The sequence below is a fragment of the Gopherus evgoodei genome, chromosome 4, assembly GCF_007399415.2.
Source record: "Gopherus evgoodei ecotype Sinaloan lineage chromosome 4, rGopEvg1_v1.p, whole genome shotgun sequence".
In the NCBI taxonomy this organism is placed as follows: Eukaryota; Metazoa; Chordata; order Testudines; family Testudinidae; genus Gopherus; species Gopherus evgoodei.
The window spans coordinates 64756396-64776670 of NC_044325.1; the positions used below are offsets into that span (position 1 = coordinate 64756396).

General features: G+C 45.4%; 1 protein-coding gene across 3 annotated transcripts in view; it reads left to right on the top strand.

The window, feature by feature from the left end:
* Positions 1-18747, top strand: part of ITPKA (inositol-trisphosphate 3-kinase A) — a 54247-nt gene extending 35500 nt beyond the window's left edge. Inside the window, exons 2-8 of one of the 3 annotated variants that reach the window (XR_004000007.1) lie at positions 1385-1481; positions 3477-3690; positions 6164-6368; positions 12354-12455; positions 13705-13776; positions 14814-15302; positions 18678-18747. Coding sequence is in view for 2 of the 3 variants with exons in the window: in XM_030559522.1 (XP_030415382.1) it covers positions 1385-1481; positions 3477-3690; positions 6164-6368; positions 12354-12455; positions 13705-13776; positions 14814-15017 (894 nt within the window). In the remaining variant the exon portion in view is untranslated. Of the gene's footprint in view, positions 1-1384; positions 1482-3476; positions 3691-6163; positions 6369-12353; positions 12456-13659; positions 13777-14813; positions 18645-18677 lie in introns of those variants that run through there. The other 2 variants (XM_030559522.1, XM_030559523.1) reach the window with 2 other exon arrangements.
* The last annotated feature ends 1528 nt before the right edge of the window (positions 18748-20275 follow it).

Below are 20275 nucleotides of genomic sequence, written 5' to 3' on the forward strand. Positions count from 1 at the left end.
CGGCATTTTGGACTGTATAAGTAGGAGCATTGCCAGCAGATGGAGGGACGTGATCATTCCACTCTGTTTGGCACTGGTGAGGCCTCCAGTTTTGGGCCCCACACTACAAGAAGGATGTGGAAAAATTTGGAAAGAGTCCAGCAGAGGGCAACAAAAATGATTAGGGGGCTGGAGCACATGACTTATGAGGAAAGGGGGGATTTGATAGCTGCTTTCAACTACCTGAAAGGGGGTTCCAAAGAGAATGAATCAGTAGTACCAGATGACAGAACAAGGAGTACTGGTCTCAAGTTGCAGCGTGGGAGGTTTAAGCTGGATATTAGGAAAAACTTTTTCACTAGGAGGGTGGTGAAGCACTGGAATGGGTTACCTAGGGAGGTGGTGGAATCTCCTTCCTTAGAGGTTTTCAAGGTCAGGCTTGACAAAGCCCTGGCTGGGATGATGTAGTTGGGGATAAAATCCTGCTTTGAGCAGGGGGTTGGATTAGATGGTATTCTGAAGTCCCTTCCAATCTTATGATTCTAAGGCACTCAAGGCACGTTAAGGCACACAAAGCACATCAGAGTCTGTGTCAACTGCCTCGTGCTTAGGGGGCTCAGCCTAGGGGCTAAAAATAGCAGTCTAGACGTTCAGACATGGACTTGAGCCCCGGCTCTGAGACCCAACCCCTCTCACTGGGTTTCAGAGCCTGGGCTCCTGTTGGCACGCTGCTATTTTTAGCTGTGTAGCTCAAACCCCATGAGGTTGAGTGAGTTGGTCTCTGAGATTTACTAGCATAGGAATTTTTTTTTTTCCAGTGTAGACATACCCTTGGTTTACCCATGCAGGGAATTACAGGCCTATGCCATATGCATCACAAAGTGCCACTTTTAAATTTCCTGCTGGCTGTTTTCTTATGGCCAGCAGGGTTTTAGGGGTCATTTTTATTTTTAAAGTTAATCAAGTATCTTTAATAGCCCACACAGCTTGACATCCATCTCTTCAGTGGTGATCATGTTGGGTGTAGGCCAGATCTACCTTGGGCATTTATGACACTTATGGAGCAGGCAGAGGGCAGTGGAGCCAGGGCCGGTTCCAGGGGTTTTGCCACCCCAAGCAGCACCCCCCCCCCCCAAAAAAGCGCGATCGCGATCTGCGGCAATTCAGCGGGAGGTCCTTCGCTCCGAGCGGAAGTGAGGGACCCTCCGCCAAAATGCCGCTGAATATCTGCAAGTTTCGCCCCGCTCCGGTGTGGCCGTCCCAAGCACCTGCTTGATAAGCTGGTGCCTGGAGCCGGCCCTAAGTGGAGCTGAGTGCACATGTTTCGGATTGCTTGGCACATTGTGGGTGCAGGGGCATTTCTGAGGTTGCCCTGTTTAATTGTTTTTTTTTCTCTGTATTACAGAAAAAATCATGGCATACAATTAAAACGATGGTCAACTTGCCAGTCATCAGCCCCTTCAAGAAGCGCTATTCATGGGTGCAGCTGGCTGGGCATACAGGTGAGAGGTGCAATTTCAGGTCATTTGGCTCTGGAACCAGGAGGATGTCAGACAGCAGCCTGGTTTCAAATCTTCCTGAAGCTTCTATTGGTATGAATGGGGATTTTGTGAAGAGGCTCTTCTTTTCGGTCATGATGGGGTAATATGGTGGTTGGTTCAATTCAGGGAAAGCCAGCCGTGTCTGGACACCACGTGCCTCCGCAGAGTAGAAGAATCTGTTCTCAAGTGGGTGGGGTCAGACCTCAGGATTGGAGGAGAGCAAGCCAGTAGTTTGGGGAAAAGTCAGGCTGAAAGGAGTGGCCACATAAAGCATTCCTTAGAAGGTGATATGGGGAAAATCTGTATTAGGGAAGAACCAGGAAGAGACTGGCTGGGGAAATTGGAGCCCAGCTGCCTCCCCAGTAGATTAGGAAAATGTTTCTGCTGTCTCATTCCTCACTCAAGTAACCAGTGAACCCATTAGCGGCCTCTCCCAATCTTACCTGGGGGTTGTGTCTGGGTTCGCAGGTGGAAGAAGGATTCATCTCCACATGTATGTATGTTTCAGCCAGGGTGATGAGAGCATTTCTAAATCCATCCCAAAACCTCCTCTGAATCTAACACCTCAAGAGGAAAATGAACCTGGTGGTAAAGAAAAGCCGAGCATGTGGGTGTTTGTGTTGAAAGTCTGTATTGTTTGTGCATCGGTGCAAGTGTGGGAAGAGCAGGCGAGGGGGCTGCTCAGGCAGCTTGAGTCTACTTTGGTGTCTGTAGTACTTAACAGAAGCGCCCCTAGGTCAAGTTTTAGGTTATTCATAAGGCAAAATACAAGGAGGTGCCATCAGATTTGCTTCTCTCTTGTTTCAATTGATTCCTACACGTTCCCTACTCCCAAAGTGCTAGCACAGTGGTTAGCAATCTGGATGGGGTGAGGGTGGGAGGAGCCAGTATAGTGGTTGCCAGCACTTGTCTGGAGAAGGAGCAGGGATATGAATCTGCTCCAGTTCCCTTGTATCTGAGTTTCCGGAAGAGGATTTGACCCATCATTGCAGCTAGTCTTCTCTGATTCCAGGAGTTCTCCATGAACTGAAACACTGGTCAGCATTACACCAGGCACCTCATCTGATGCACTGGTGCAGAGGATTCTGGGGCACATCAGAGAAGGACCAGTGTAATGGCTGAATGTGCAGGGTCATGGTGTGATAAAGAGTGAAAGTGAGGCAGAGCTGGTGTTAAGCTTCTAACTTTAGGGCCCAAGTTTGTTTCAGGCCATGTGGACTAACGCATCTCTCTCCTCGGATGTTATTACCATTCTGCAGGACTGGAGCATGGCTTCCTCTGCTGTAGTCTAATCACTTCCACTGTCTACCTGAAAGCACTGTATAGTTTACACTGTATACCATGCAAACCCAGCGTTGTAAAACAATTGAGCTACGCTTTGCACCTGTAGATTAGCAAGGCTCCAAAGGAATTACAGTAGGTGGAGGTGTATGTGTTGGGGATGTATATATTAAAGAGGCAGTGTTTGGCTCCTGGCTGTGGATTGCTGCTGTTTAATGATCAGGAACTGATCCCCACCTTGCTACTCGCAAGCACTGCAGGTACGACATTGGGCTGGTTTCAGGAGCACAGCCCATACTGGAAACATTGGATAGTTTTAAAAAGAGCCCAGCTGTCAGCATATTAATGCAGTCTGGCCCATTATACTTCCTGTGGGTTTTAACACAGCTAGATATGTTAATTCTCTTATGAATACTTTAGCATGGAAAAAACATAACTTGGCCCAGCCATACTCCTTGGAGCAATAAATTCCTGTATGGGAACTTGTCCAAATGGACTTTCACAGCCAATAGCTGTGTTTGCATTGGGTGCTTTTATTTTTTACAAGGAGTGTGTTATCTTTCCTGTTCAGGGGAACTCTATATCTGGTGCACGAGAGTGAAGTGAGTGAAAGGGGAGTGCAGGTGTTTCCCTCTTACAAAGACTGGCCTTATCAGCATGTGTCGATTTTTGCAGGGAGTTTCAAGGCAGCTGACAGCGATACGATTCTGAAGCGCTTCTCTGAGAATGAAAAGGAGTGCTTTGAGCTGCTGATGAAAGATCCTCTGCGCTCCTGTGTCCCTGCCTTCCATGGGGTGGTAGAGAGAGATGGCGAGAAATACATTCAACTGGATGACTTGCTCGCTGACTTTGAAGGGCCTTGTGTCATGGACTGTAAGATGGGGATCAGGTGGGAGACATGAAAAGGACCCTGATTTCTATATACAGTACATGTGGTTAATTTGGGGAATGGGTGGGCTGGGGGTGATGTGCAGGATGGATGAAGCACTCATTTCTGGGGACTCAGGTTGAAGCCTGGGCAGAGGGCATACTAGTGACATGAGTTAGTTGGTGTTATTCCCAAAACACATCACATGGACGTTGGTGCAGTGGGAAATCTCTGCTTGGAAGATTTCCTGAAGCTCATAAGGAGGATGATTTCTCACATAGGTTTCAGAGTAGTAACCGCGTTAGTCTGTACATAGGGTGGCCCTACCCAGGTCAAGGGTGGGGTCATTCCTGGAGTAGTGTGACCTACCTGGCCTCTGGACGCTGACCTCCTCCTCCTCCTTCTCCTTAAATGCTATCTTGGTCAAGTCTGACTTATTAGTGGGGCGCATTGATGTGAGCTTACTTAGCACCTGCCTGATAGGACTTGACTTAGGGAGAGTAAAGAAAAAAACAACCCATGTGACATAGCTTACTTATGGCCAGTTTATTAACCATTCTGAGTACAAAACATCGCTCAAAAATCAAGCGTCAAATTCCCTTCCCAAACATGGATAACTGAATTGTAACCTGACATCTCTTCTCCGAAGCTACCAGTGAGTCCTGGGAGTACAGCTATTCCTGGCTGAGAAAACAGGACTGATAGTCAGGGTCTGGTAACCACCTCTCTGTTTCTGCTGTCTTGTTCTCCAGAATCTGTGCTTGCATTTTTAAGTGTCTAGTTGTTGTGGCTGTGAAGAAAACCTCAAAAAATATGAACCAAGCCTCACCAATAAATGAACAAGTCTGCAGAGAGCCTGGAACAATGACTCTGAGAAGTGTGAACTGTCCCATGCATCTCAGTGAACGGGTGACTCAGATGATTCACTAGACTTCTTTACCTGGAGTTAATTGTCAGTGAACTCAAGTTCTTAATGCAGAGGGAGTGTCCATATGAGCCATAACAAGCATGTTAAGTATCTCATGTAAACTTTTAGTCAGTTAACTCAAGATTTTAAAAAAAGTCTAGTATAGACAGAAAGGACGGAAATTGTGCCCAGCTCTGCATAGTTTACTCTGAAAGTCTTCGCTGCACAATTAGCTTAGGCTTTTATCCAGGTCTCAGCCCAACCCCCTACTCCCATTTACCCAGTAAACACAGCAAATTTGGGGTTGGAGATGCTTTTAAGATCATGCTAGCTTACTTGGCTGGGGGTTAAAGTCCGAGCTCCACTTTATCTTGGGCTGGAACTTGCCCACTTTGTAGTAAGGATGCCGGCTAAATCCCTTCAGTGCCTTCCTATGCGCGCCCTCCCCCCCCCCCCCCAGAACAGACAGGTTCTCCCACAAATACTGGGGAAGAATTCTGGAGCATCTCCTCACAAAGAACCAGGTGATATGCCCCCAGACACACCCGGGCAAGTGCAGAAACTTCTGAGGATGCAGTAACATGAGAAGGGCTCTGCTCTAAGAACGCTTTCACGAGGGGGAGGCTAACCCGGGTGCTCAGACTGGGGTGCCAATCACCTGGGCTAACAGGCTATGTCTTCACTGCACAAGGTGACTGTCATTTTAGTGACCCACAGGGGTGGCGTTTGGGAGATGCTACCACTTATTTCTCCGTAGTCAAGGAGCCTAGAAGAGCTAGTGGGCATATTCAAGTTCCAGTGAGGGAGAGACTAGCTCAAGCAACCCACTGGAGCTCAGAAAGCACGCACAATTCTGTTTTGAATAACTGCAAAATCGACAGTGAGTGGTAACTCACATGGGCAGAGCTTCCCCCATCCCCTCCCACCCTCTCAATCTGACCCTGGGCCACCCTTTGCTATGAGCTCTGGTCCAGCAGATAATTTGCATTACATGTTTTCTCTTTTTAATCAACTGCAGGGTTATTTTCTGTCCTGTTCTGTGCAATGTGTGGGGTGTGTAGCCTCACAAGGCTTCAGGGGCCTCAAAAAGTAGCCATGCCTGGAGTTAGTTTTTTCCTCTCTCCTGAGCTGAGAGAGGCATTCAGTCTCCATCAGGGTCATTCAGTCCTGGGTTTACTACCGCTGGTCTATTTGAGCTTTGCTTTCCTTTGTCATGGTGCAGAATGGGAATCCAGTGTTTCTCCCGATCCCTGTAACCAGGGGAGGGCTGTAGGATTTAGTTATAGGTAAGGATGTAATTAGAGCAAAAATAGAGAATCAGAAGTCCTGGGTTATGTCACAGACTCATTAAGTCACTTTGGGCAAGTCACTTTGTCCCTGTTTCTCAGTTTCATCATCTGTAAAATGGGGGTGGTGATGAAAAGTAGCTTCCTCGCTGGAGTGTAATGAGTGAGGCTTAGTCCGTTATCGCTGGTAAAGTGCTTTGAGATCCCATGCTGGAAGATGGCGGCAAAATGCAAGGTGGTATTATTGTTTCAGATTCCAAGGGGGTTCTCACTGTCTTGTTGGGTGCTGCTGGTTTTGCAGGACGTACCTGGAAGAGGAGCTGACTAAAGCCCGTGAGAAGCCAAAGCTGCGTAAGGACATGTACAAGAAGATGATTGAGGTGGATCCTCTTGCGCCCACAGCTGAGGAGAACATGCAGCATGCTGTGACCAAGCCACGTTACATGCAGTGGAGAGAGACCATCAGCTCCAGTGCCAACTTGGGCTTCAGGATAGAAGGGATTAAGGTGAGTGACTTCCACTGCTGTCCTTTCCTTTTGAATGGACTCACTCCTTTGCCTGATTTGATGCTTAATCAACTTCTTGTCATAAGCCTGGTTTCCAAAAAGACAGTGTGACTTCCTAGCTGGAGCTGCATGGTCTGTTTGATTGTGACTAGAGCTTCTATGGCAATGATAAGAAGAACATTGTGAAGCAAGAAATATGTGAAACCCATTGAACACACTAACTGCTCTAAGAACAGCAGCAGGAACACTGAGAGAAGAAACCAAATAGCTACATCATGGTGTAGACAGAAAGTGAAACTGATAAGGGGAAATTCTGAACTGGTGGAATAATCCCCTCCTCCTACTCACCTTTACCCAGTAGCCATCCTGGGAGTGCACAGATTTATTCTGACTGAATTGAAGTAAAACAGATTTATTCCAACCCTGCACATTTCTGAAGCAATGTGGAAACATCATGTAGCATTCTCAGTATCTAGGCAAATAGCTTTCAATTTGTGCTGATATCCAGTATGTGGAGAAGGGGAATTACAGTAGACCCAGAACCCCAAATGTTCAGACCTCAGCTCTAACCCCTCTTCCAATCCTCTTCGGGCAAGAAGGGGTTGGTCCTTACATCTCATGATGTTACTTCAGTGTTGCAGAAAACTTCCAACGGTCTTCACTTTTCAGGTCTGTTTGCCCTACCCATACCCTGAATGGGTACATCACATGGGCAAATCCCACCTCAGAGTCTCATTAGTAACCACCTGCAAAATACAGGGCTCCATCCTGACCTTCAGATACTGGAGATAGCTGTCAGGGTTGCTTGAGGGTTGACCCATAGGTAGGCCTCTGCTGGCTTATCCACCCAGCTAGTATGGATTTGGCTTTTGCTCCCAAGGTTGGTCTGGTCTTGTCTGGCCTAGTTTGACTTCTTTCCTATGGACAGTTGTGCCGTAACAAGGGTGAGGTGAGTGAGGCACTTGCCTTGGGCGTGCAAAGCGGAGAGGCTTAGGTCTACCATGATTGGTGGCAATTCGGCGGCGGGACCCTGAGTCCCTCTTGGAGGGAAGGACCTGCCACCGAATTGCCACCTCCACTTCATTCTTTGGCGGCAAATCAGTGGCGGGTCCTTCTCTCTGAGAGGGACTCAGGGATCTGCCACCAAATTGCCGCCGAAGAGCCTGGAGCTGGCCCTTGCCTTGGGTGCAAAAATTCCTTGTTATGGCTTTGGAGAGGTGTGGTCTGGGATGATGTTTCATCTGAGTGGGCCCTGGAGACTCAATCCAGCTCCTAGTGAAAGCACTAACGTTACTTTGTTTTTAAAGTGACGAAGTAACGTGAGTGTCCATTATGGGATGCTGACTGCATATAAGGAGTTAGTTACCAGAATTGCTTGGTTTGACTTCAGGATTTTTACTAAAGCACATTTCAGCTCTCTGGCAGCCTGTTGACATGTACATGGTCAGATAACAGAGCTGGAAGCCCAGGTTAATGAGATAGGTACAGGGTGTTACGAAATTTGGGGGAGACAAGGCCCTGCACCCCTGGCTTCCTGCAATTCACCATGACTCTCAGCCAGCCAGTAAAACAGAAGGTTTATTTAGATGACAGGAACACAGTCCAAGACAGGTCTTGCAGGTACAGACAACAGGATCCCCTCAGTCAGGTCCATCTTGGGGAGCCAGGGAGGCCAGAACTCTGTTTGGGCTCCCCTCCATTTTCCCAGCCAGCTCCAAACTGAAAACTCTCCCGCCCCTCCTATCGGCTTTTGTCTCTTTCCTGGGCCAGGAGATCTCCTGATCTTTGTTCTCCAACACTTCAGTTGGCACCTTTTGCAGAGGAGGGGTCCAGGCCATCAGCTGCCAGGAGGGAGGGTGTTGGCCATTCTCTGTGCAGACAGCATCACACTGCCCCCCTAGGGCTCTGCAACAGTCACACACCCCTAGACTCTCGAGAAATGCATAGGGGAAACTCAGGCACCCACACAGCACTCAGAGAAAACATTAAGAACATTCCCACTTTGTCACACAGGTGTAGCAGCAAAGTCTCTCTTAATTATCCCTTTTTCTCTGCTTCCCTAGGCTGCTTTTTCCCTTTCTCCTAGTATTATAGGATGAATGAGGTATCTAAGCTCATGAATGCTGTGCTTCTCCACACTGTCCCCACAACCCTGACCTGCAGGGACTGAGCACCGTTTCTCAAAAACAAACGGTGATGAGTGCTTCTTGACGCAGGCTCCTGTCAAGCAAATTCTGCAGTCAGCTGCTTGTGGGAACTTTCAGGCCTCTTGGGCACTTCTGATGGGTTTTGGCTTTTCCTCGCTAACCCATTAGCCATCCAGTAATGATGCCAGGTTAATTGTCTCTGTCTTTAGTTCTTCTCTGTGATGGAATCAGCATTCTATACGTGTCCTCTCTGCAGACATTCCAGTGCCTCCTAGACATTGCAGATGACTCACTGGGGCAGATTACCCTGGGCCTGGTGTGTGACTGGGAGAGGGAGCAAGGAGCCTGTCCCTTTCTTGCACAGGAAATGCTCAATGATAGCATGTATCCTGGAGCAGGTTCTTCCAGATCTGGCTGGCTGAGGAAGTATGATGCACCGCCCTAAGGGCCACTGCACAATGTTGTCTGGAGTTTCTCCTGGTGTGGAGCAGTACTGTAATGGCACAATCTAGACCACAATATTTAGCACTTAAATCATGCATGAAATATTTGCAGAGCTCCACAGGCATTACTTTTATCTTCACAACACCCCTATGAGGCAGTTAGCTGGGTGATGATATCCTATTTTACAGATAGGGAAACTGAGGCAAGGGTTTGTGTTGTGCAGGCTACACAGCAAGTCAGTATTTGGAACACAGGCTGCCCAACTACCAGCAACCTCAAGCCCTAACCTCTTGGCATTGGGGTGTGTGTGTGTGGGTGTGTGTGTGTGTGTGTGTGTAAAATACCAGGACTGGTATAAAATAAATGTTACAGAACTACAACTTTGTCATATGGAGCACAGTTACATCACGTGACATCCCAGTTCTGTTTTCAAATAAGTGAGCAGTCCTGGTATTGTATGTCCCCAGAGCTGTAAAACTCATAGGTTCCCATTTTGAAAGGTGTGTGTGTGTGTGTGTGTGTGTGAGTGAGAACTAATGATGCCATCTAGTGGTGGCTGAGAGACAATTACCCAATAATTTGAAAACCAATGAGTGTGAAAACATAGAGGCCCTTTGGTTAAGTGACCCCAAATGAGATTTGATTCACTACATATGTTCCTTCCTGTTGAACTGTGTACCTACTCTTGTGGTTAATCCATCCCCACAGCATCTTCTTTCCCTACCCCATACCCATATCCCTGAAATAAGTAAAGATTTATTCAGCCCTTTATTAACTCACTGCAGTATTGGATTTGTCTGTAATGCAAGAGGCAGGAAAGATAAGTGGAGCCTTTTGGTTGTCTTAGAGCACAAGGCCCTTGATCTGTGTGCCTGCAAGCCTCAGAAGCAAGAATCTTCTCTCCAAGTGACAGTCTGAACAATGTGATCAATTGCAGGGCTGATGGCTCCATTAGTGTAAACGCCAATGGAGTCTATCATACTGTGTCTCCTTGTGAAAGGATGGTCTTCTGGCTAAAATATAGGGCTAGGAATCGGGAGTGCTGGGTTGTATTTCTCATTCTGTCACTGACTCACTTTGCAATACTGAAAGTCACTTAACCTCTCAGTTTCTGCAGTTATTACATGAGGATGATCATACTTCCTTTCTTCCCCAGTTGCTGTGAGATTTTAATTTATTAATATTTGTAAAGCAATTTAGATACTTGCCTGGAAGGCGTTATATCATAATAAAATAGTGATAAATTGTTTTAGGGCTAGATTGTGGCATGTAGCCAAAACACTGTAGCAGAAGCAATGCAGAACTGAACCTCCCCCTGTGGGAGTGCAGAGAGGCCATGCAGGAAGAGTGTACAAGCAGCACCATCCCATAGGGTGGCAAAATCTGCTTCCCCTGGCATGCGTGGTCAGCCCTGGCATTGGCTCAGGAGATGGAAGGTACAAAGAGTGGCACAGCAACTGGGGAGGTGTGCAGTGTAATGGAGGGCACTTGAATGGGGCCTCAAGCCTTTGTATGCTGTAGATTCACACCCTGGCTTGTGCAGTAACCCCCCATGTGGAGAAGCCCTTACACTGGAGGTATGGTAAGGGACTGATGGAGTGATTGACAGAGGCATGGCTTCAGGGAAGACAGTTGTGGTTTGAGCATGGCCACGCCAGCTGCTCTTTGGATTAAGGCACAAGCCAGATGATCTAGAATGGAAGGGATGGTATAGCTCAGAGTTGGAGGTATTTAATGGGAGCATAAAGGCATCAAGCACGCTTGGTATTTCCCAGCTAGCCACGGCAGGGTAACAAAATCATGAAGGCATTTCTGAAAGATGAGAGCAAGTGCCTTGTGCAACCACAAATTAAAATAAAAGTGTTTTACCTGGCTAGAACATAGTAGCCATGCAAAGCTTTGTTAGAGTATTAAAATCATGTGGGATGTGTGTTCAGAACAAGTGTCCTCCCATTGGTATTTTGCTGGTGTCACGGGAGCACAGAAATGCACAGCTAGCATGCCTTTTAGACAGCAGATTGAAATTCCAAACTCCTCTGTACACATTGGTGTGTCACTGTACAGCACTTAAGATTGCTCCTCAATTCCACTGCCTACCTACTGCACTCAGTTACATAATATGCACATGCCTGATCAGCCTTACACCACCACATTCAAATCTGGCCCACAGTCTTGAGTAAAAGTAGTTTATTCTTCTGTAAAATAGTCTGTGAAGTGGGAGGGTGTTATGACTAGTTTTGTCATGCAGTCAGTTAACTTTCTTGTATGATAATCCTAAAAGTTTAACAGTACATGCCATATTCTGCTGTAGTATAAATGGTGTTTCACTTGCTTAGACCAGAACTGAATTTTACCCAATTTTGGTGCAGTCACTTTATCTTGTAGGAGGAAGACAAATGTCTCTATGTGCTTGATTTACTCCTATAATGAAAATGCTGCATTTCATTTCATTAATATGATGAGGGATGTTGCTTTATAACATTGGATCCTTCTTACAAATGTAAGCTACCGGCTGCTGTTACTGGTCTGTATCATGCATGGATGCTCTATAAATAAATATTAATTTCATATGTAGATATGGTGACATCCAGAAGGTCATCCAGAGTGCACATTGACAGATGTGCCCAGATTCACACACGCATCTCATACACATACAACTTCACAGACACGTGTGTCTGCATCCCATTGCTCTGTATAGTTGTATTCCAAATACACAGATACTCTAAACTTTCTTCTACATGCAATTAAATACATGCTTCCAAACACATTTTCCCTTGCAAATTTACTCACATACTTTGTACATTGGTATGCATGTTTGTACAAACACAGCCACGCTGTTGCAAATACCAAGTTTTTATGATCAGCAAATAACTTTCTTTTCTGTGACGTAGGACATGCTAATATGAAAAGATATTTTATTGTGGATTAAGAGTCCCACCCACAGCCCTGTGGTTTCCCCACTGAAAGAGAGATGGATTAACACAAACTGGGTTTGAGAGACCACAGTATATCCCCTCCCACACACAGCCATGGGGGTATACTTGTCAGTCTAGAAGAGAATGCAGCCAAAGAGCACCCTGTGGTTGACCCACTACACTTAGCAAGTTGCAGTCCTTGTGAGGTGAGAGGGAAACCCTCCCACAGGCTAACAATATCTGAGAGGTCTTTTGAAAGTGCAGTCAACAGGAAACCAAGTGTTATTCAAAGGTATTCTGTCTTTGTCTCTCTTCCTCTTCAGCTCTTGCTTGATTTATCATCTCTTCCCACCCAGCCACCCACTTCTATTGATTAATGACAGATAGACTGAGCTGTTGATGATTCAGGAAGATTTACTGATTGGCTGAATGATACATGATATAAACGCTTCTTTCTCTCTCTCCATGTTTGTGTGCAGAGGGCTGATGGGACTTGTAACACAAACTTCAAAACAACTAAGACACGGGAGCAAGTTTTCCAGGTTTTTATGGAATTCATTGAGGGCAACACAACTATTCTGGTGAGTCTTGAGTGGTACTAGTCTCTGGTTCATTCAGACCACTTTGTGACACGTGACCAGAAACTTCCAAAGAAATCTAGAGGGTGGAGTGGTGAAGGAGTGGGTTATGGATAGGGGTTGGCAGATCATCATCCATCGGTGATTGTGATTTGGTTGTGGCTGTGTGTTTTCACTGCAGACACCTTGAGTTAGCAAAAAGACAAGCTAACAAGCGGTTTGCCCTTTGCCTCAGAGTGCAGTGGCTACCTCGTGATGTGTCATGACTCTAGCATTGGTGTCTGAACACAAGGCATGTTAACAAGAAAACGTGAACCACAGGTTTAATCTGGTGAAGACAAAGCCAGGAAGTGAGAGCAGGAGGGAGATTGATGCGTTGTGTTGCCATGTGTGAAACTTTGCTTGAAAAGTAACTTCTGTACTCCCACGCCCCGGTCTTTGAATGGATAATATTAACTCCTTCCCTGCTGGCCTGTGCTGTGGCCTCCATGGGTAGGATATAACATGTCTCATGACCTCAAGGGTTGCTGTCTCATTCCACTGTCACACACACAGGCCACCTCAGTGGAACGTCAGCACTTCAAAGACAATGTACCAGGTAACACGGGGTAGCATTTGAGGAGCATTTTCCCCCCACTTTATCAAAACTGCTGGACAGTAAGGAAAACAGTTTGACAGGCCCTAAATTTGGCCCACATTCTCCCTCTCCTAACAAAATAGACTTCTCACTGTGGGGAGAGAGAGAGGGATTGTCAGAATATATCACTTCCTCTATCTGAAATGAGGGATGCTGAAGCCTTAAGATCCTGGTTCTGCAGCCAGGTGAGACACCGCTGCTTCCAGAGCCAGGAGGCTGAGTTTGTTGGGATGTAAGCCTTTGCTTCATGCGACACTACTGCATTGGTTTGAGAACATGCAGGTTGCTGAAATATAGTTTTTAGAACATGTTTCGGACTATCTGAGCCTAAAGGGTGTGTCCTAGAATGAAGAGTATCTCCCCATTATAATGACCATTGTAAGTCAAGGACCCCCCTTTCCTGCCTGCAGACTGGCTCAGGCATTGCAAAGCTGTGAGCCTTTGTAGGGGCATGTGTTAAGTGACAAGCTTGTGGCAAATCTATTCTTGGTATAACACCATTGATCTCAGTGGAGTTGCACCAGCGATTGATTTTTGCTCCCTCTTATTATTTCTTTTCTCTCCCCAAAGTGACCTTAAAATGTGCATGGATTTTTTCCCCCCCCCCCGTTTCAGAAAAAATACCTCAAGCGTCTGCATGATATCCACCTCATCCTCGAGTCCTCAGACTTCTTTAAACGACATGAGGTGAGCAATGGGTGAGCACACAGGGGCCGGGGGCAGCACTGCCTGTGTGGCGACTCCTTGCTGCCTCAGCTTGCCATTCAGATAAGCTTTTAGACTAGCCTGTTGGTGAGAGAGGGGGTCGAGGAGAGTACCGCTGAGCAGAGAATTAATACGTGTTAATATCACGAGCCACCAAGTCTCCTTCCCAAGAGTAGAGAATACTGTTCCAGCTGAGAGGTGACAAGTCCTCCAACCCCAGCTTTCCCCAGCAGGAGTTCACTGTAAGGAATGGTTTGCCAGTGCTGGCTTCGCACCGCTACTCTACTCCTGGTTGATTCCCAAAGGAGTCGGGCTAGGGGTGCTGGTGCCGTGAGGTCTCTCATTTGATCAGTGGCAGAACCTGATTCTGATTTCAGACTAAGAACTTCAGTGGAGTTCCTCCTGATTTACACCAGTGTAAATAAGTTCCCTAGTTTCCCCTAGCAGGCACGGTTGTAGAGAAAGTAACGTCACTGGTAGTTACACAGCATTATTGGTGTATTTACTACACCTCAAGCTATGAGATTTGTGGGTATGCAGGGTTGAGCCAGATTTAGGAACTTCACTGCATGATGCCAGGTGCAAGGCTGTGACTGGCACAATGGTCCTTAGCAGACCGTGTGTGTTTGAAGCTTTGAGATTTGGCCCTTTATTTTACACTGTTGATAGTAATTCCCCCTTAGCCGCTGGCAGGATTTTTGTTAATCAGTAATTGGTTTGGGCCATGATCTCTCTCCAGGCATCTTGTCCCCTCCCAGATAACCTAGATACATTGTCAGTGAGCTAAAGATTCACCCCATTCCCTTTCTGCCGGAGTCCTGTTCCTCGATGCCCCTCTATCAGTACAGTGCAGTCCGGTTACAATGAGCAGCTGACACACTGCTTGTCATTGTATATGCTTTGCAGCTCAGCAGCCATCATTTATCTGTACAGATAAAGCTGATGGGGCCTTGCTTGTGGGAGGGTCAGGGAGACATTAATAACACCTGTGCATATCATCACCAATCTCTACCCTGCAGGTCATTGGAAGTTCACTACTTTTTGTGCATGATGACAGCGGACATGCCAATGTATGGCTGATTGATTTTGGAAAGACCACGCTTCTCCCTGATGGGCAGACCTTGGACCACAGGATCCCCTGGCAGGAAGGCAACCGGGAGGATGGGTACCTGCTGGGATTGGACAATTTGATTAGTATCTTAGACAGCATCACTGAAAGATGAGAAGAGACTCGCACAAACTCATGGGGCTGCTTTGTAACCTTCCACTCTACTGGGATCTCTCCATTAGAGGGAAACTCCTTTAACTCCCTCCAAACTCCTGGGGTTATTTCAGTGCAAATAGAGCTGCTTTCAGAGCCAGACTGTTCATGATCAAAGTGACTGCATTGGCCATCCATGAACCAGAGTGACTCAGGATTGTCTTTAGTGAATCAGATTAACCTCGGATTAGTCCTCAGTGAATCAGGGTCTCCAAACTCAGGAACCAAACCAGCATGAATCCAAGAGGTTTGTACAGTAAATCGGAGTGACTCTGATTTCAGGTGAACCGAAGTGACTCTAGATTACCCTTTAGTGAACCAGAGTAAATGGCAGTTTGTGTGAGAGCATGGGGAGAGTTGAGCAGAATCTCCACTGGATAGCATTACTTTGAAAACAGGAGTGTTTGCTCCCTAACCCCAAGTCCCTAGGCTGCCATGTATGTTACAGATTAGGCAAGGCCAGCCCCAGCTGTTATATTACATTACAAGAGTGTGCAAGATGAGAACTTGCCCAGGAACAAGGCCCAGAAAACATGGGGAGAAGGGTGATTATAGTTCATGGCAGTGGTCGGTTTAGTGTCTGCAAAGGACAGCTGCTGTTGACATTTTCTCTGACTCCCTGCCCTGGCCTATCCTCTTTTCTATCTAAGAACATTCATAACTATTTTCAGGTAGTTCCTAATGAGGCCATAGATAACCCGTTAAGTAAATAGCACCAGTTGTCTCTAGCACCATGTGACTTTCAAACTGTGTATGGGATTGGGAGGTGGTGACGTGGTAGGGCTGCTCTTGCAGCTGGGACAGCATTGTGAAGGTCAATGGCATCTCTCTGTAGCAGGTGGGTTGGGGAACAAACTTTATTTTTCAAGGGCTTAGTTATTTTAGAGAGAAAACCAAATCCATCTAAATACTAGCAAGCCAGTTAGAACATGCCATTTTACACCAGGGCTTAGACGTTCCATCTTTTTGCTTGTGGGTCAGATTTCCTAGTGGTGCCATGTTCTTTCTTTTGCCACACCTAAAGTGTCAGGGCAGAGGCTGAGTGGATCAGAAAAGAATTATATCCCCATAGACAGCATTACACTGTTGGCTATATCTATTATGGGCATTCTTCCTTGGAAGCATGAGGTATTCACCACTTTTGAAAGCAAGGTATTACCATTAGCTAGACTAGAGGTCTGATTGCTGTGCCATTTCCCCTGATTGAGGCCCCTAGGTGCTACCACAATACAAATTAACATTTCTGTGCTCATCCCATATCCAGATATCTGACAATGTAGTTTCCAAGTTGGAGCCATCAGCCATGTAACAAGACCATGCAGTCATTAAAATCACTTGCTTTTAGAAGTTAAAAGATGTTTAAGCAATCTCAGTTGATCAGAAATCACCACTTTGCCAATACAACCGCAGTCAAAGAAACTTCAGAAATTTTGGAATAACTGAAAATAGTTCATTGCTTCTGTCGGAATCAGTACACCAATGATCACTGCAAAATGAGATAAATGAGACTGTACAATTCTTGTTTGGCGCTAAATGTACATGTAATGGTTGTATTAAGGGTTGAGGAGCCTAGGATAACTTCTAAAGGAAGCAACTTTGGTTCATGTACTCTAGTTGGAGCCCAGTCAGTCTTGATAACCTCAGTTATTTTTCATCTACAGTAAAGAAAGCATTGATGTTCATAGTGCTGACCATGCCAATAGTGACCTAGAAGATCAGTTATACAAGGTACTACTACAAGGTACTACCAGGGAAGCAATTGAAATAGAGCAGTGTGAATATTTTACACCAAAACTGAAATTGCTCAAAATCTGAAATTTGTTTTTATATTTCATTGAAAATTCAAAACTTTCTCTCTGTTTGTGAATCGTTTGGGGTTTATATTCAGTGAAAATGGCCCTGGTTTTGAGCTGAAAAAGGTACAAGTTCGCTTGAAATAGGACATGACTTACAGAAAATGTAGGCACCGTTTCAAGCAAATGCAGTGTTTGGTAGAAAGCATGCATGGTTTTATTCCAAATGCCCCTAAGTTGTGAAATATTCTAAAACAGCAAAATGACCTGCAGTGAAATTTGCCAAAAATATGGTGAAAATGTTTTCCTACTTTCCCATAGCCCTAATAAAAACAACCCTGCTTGCAGTGATTCAAGAGAATGGGTAATAGACTAGAAAACACAAATTGTTCTTTACAGCTTGAATCTGAGTTCTTACAGGGGATAATTAGATGAGAAAACCCCTGGCCTTTAGTATATTATTGTTACTTCAGGCAGTCCTGTCAGGGACAAAAAATAATAAAATCACAGAAGTTAGAGATGGTCATGCAGCAATTCTCCCTGCAAGTGCAAAATTAGTACTTAAGGTTCATCTAACAACTTTGTCCTGTCTAATTTTAATGGGCAGTCAGGGTTAAATTTCTTTCTTTCGTGACTACATATGCCAGCATTCTGCACTCATGCAATCTCATGCTCTAGGGAAAAAATGGTGATGAATTTCCTTTGAGCAGAATTTAGAAACAAAGATTTATCTGGGACTCATGTCAAGTCCATTCAGTTCTACAGTTCCAAATGGAAGTCGGAGGCAACACGGAAGCAATGGCTCCAAAACCAGCAGTGCTCTTATTTGAAAAGGTATTTTGCAGTAGACAATCTCAGGGGAAAGTGCTCTGTCATGGAAAGGGATCCATTCCTGTGCGCTGGTTGGAGAGGACAGCAGAAAGAGAAACTTTATTACAAGAGACATAGAGCTGTGAAACTTGGTCCATTTCAAAACGATAGTTGTAGCAAAGTCGTTTTGAAGTGGCTTTTTGGCCTATACCAGAACTAGTTTGAAGGAAGCTACAGTCCATCTCCTACTTGCTGGTAGTCAGCTGTGGAGTCAGTTATATGAAGAAGAAAGGGGAGGGGTTTTGTACAGCAATTAGAACATGGAACTGGGAGCCAGGACTCCTAGACTATTTCCTGTCTCTGCCATTTACTTGCTTTGTACTCATGGACAAATTTCCTCTGCCTCAGTTTTCCCATCTGTAAAATGGGAACAATAATACTTACCTACCTCACAGGGATGTTGTGAGGCTTCATTAATTATTGTTCATAGGGTGCTTTGAGATCCTGGGAGGGAAGATGCAGTATAGAGAAATGCAAAGAAATAGTTCAACTGAATTAAAAACAACTGATTTTTTTTGTCCATCCTTGAAGGATGCAAGTTCAGATGAAACTCAGCCCAAGAAGTACAAATTGAAATCTCTTTTATAATGTTATACAGAGGGAAGTAGTCACTTTGGTTTTGATCCAATTCCCATTGAAGTAAATGAAAAGACTTCACTGGGAGTTGGACCAAACCCTTAAACAATTCAGAGGGCCCTTGCTTATTTTTTGTATTATATTACCACTGTTTGTTATTATCAAGATACTGAGAGCTAATGGCCTGTATCCTCTACAGTGCATCCTGTTCTGAACACTACAATGCAATTATGACCAAGGTCATTTTTGACATTCTGACTGTATCGTTTAAGTACTTGTTATTTCAAGGTGTGTATGTTACCAAATAAATGAGTTTGGGGGGGAAAAAAGCCATCCAACATGGTTTGATACTTGAAGTGTGATTTTTTTTCTCTCCTCCACAGAGAAATCCTGCAGAGATTATTTCTCCAAGTGTTTTCTGTTGGACGACTTGTGAAGTTCCTATAAGGAAATGTTCAGTAGTTGTGCTGATGGATGGGTAAATGTTTTGTATTGGCTTTGCAGGGCAACAGCACACCACAGCTTGTATTTTGTTGTCATTGTTGCTCTTGAAATATTCTAAGAACGGTGTTTGATGTGGGAATTCTAAGAGTGATATAATAGGACTTGAGCACTAAATGTTAGAAGAGAAACCAGAACAAATACTTCCTTAACTGGTCACATCCTCCAAGAATCCTGCTGTTTTGGAATGAGCATAAGGGGTGAGAGTGGGAGCACTGAGTGTGCTGCTGTTTCTGTAGACCCTGGTGGGTCCTAAAACCCAATGATTCACAGCAGCTGAGATGATCTCTCCACACTCAGAGCAGCTGATAACTCCAGCAGGGAACCCATACTAGGTGCTACCAGAGGAAGAGCAGTGCTCTGTCTTTTCAACCATCTGGCTCTGGGCTGGCAATTTTTCACAGAGATCTAGTTCTCCTCCCCTGTATCCAGATGGTGTTGGCTTTAACACAGAGGAGACCAAATAGACACTGTTAGCATCTCTTATTTTGTATTGTAAATATAGAAGTATACATTTATCTGGCTTGAAATTGCATAGAAGCAGAATTGGTATCTACTTATTACAGTGACCCAAAGGGTAGGTCAGCGCAGTGTTGCCATAAGCCGTGGTAACAACAAATCAAAGCAATTCAGTTAAATAAAGAAGTGGGACAAGGCTCTGTGGTCTCAACCAGTATGCCTACACTGCGATTAAACAGTGTGGCCTGGGTCAGCTGCAGGCTGATGTTTGGGCCTCGGGCTAGAGACCCACCCACCTTGTGAGGTCCCCAGAGCTCTGGGTCCAGCCCTGAGCATCTATACTGCAATTTTACACTCCCAGAGACTGAGCCCCAAGTCAGCTGACACAGGCCAGCTGGGGCATTTAATTGCAATGTAGAGATACTCAATGGTATTGTCCCTCAAGGATGGGATTTGTTTTTTTTTCTAATTAGGGTAGGAAGGGTAAACAGGGCTGGGATGAGAGAGGAAGACCAGGTTCACACGGCAAACCCTTGCTAGTATACCTATGGCAGTTAAGGCTGTGACTGACATAGCTTTGCTGGCAAAAATGCTTAGCGCAGAAGCAGTTATACTACTGTGTGTGTGTGTGTGTGTGTAATGGAAAAAGCTGCATCCATACAAGGAGTACACTCCTAGTATAGTATAGCTACACCAGCAAAGCGCTCCTAGTGTAGACCTGGCCCAAGATGGAAGACCAGAGAGAATGAAACCAACCTTAAGAAAGAGTTATGATAGCAGGGCTAGGGAGGGCATTTTCAGTCAATGGTATTTTAAACTGTGCCTATTTAGCTTAAAGCTTATTTAAAAGTGAGTGTCAGAGAAGATAAACTAGCTGGGGAAGGAGCATAGGGACTCGAGGAAGTGGATATAAAGGTATTGTGAGAGGGAAGCGACAAGGTAGAAAGGTAATTCCAAAAAAGAGAGACCAGTTATACTCCTGATTCATTTGGTTTCTCTGTGTTACAGTTTAGAGAGGAAA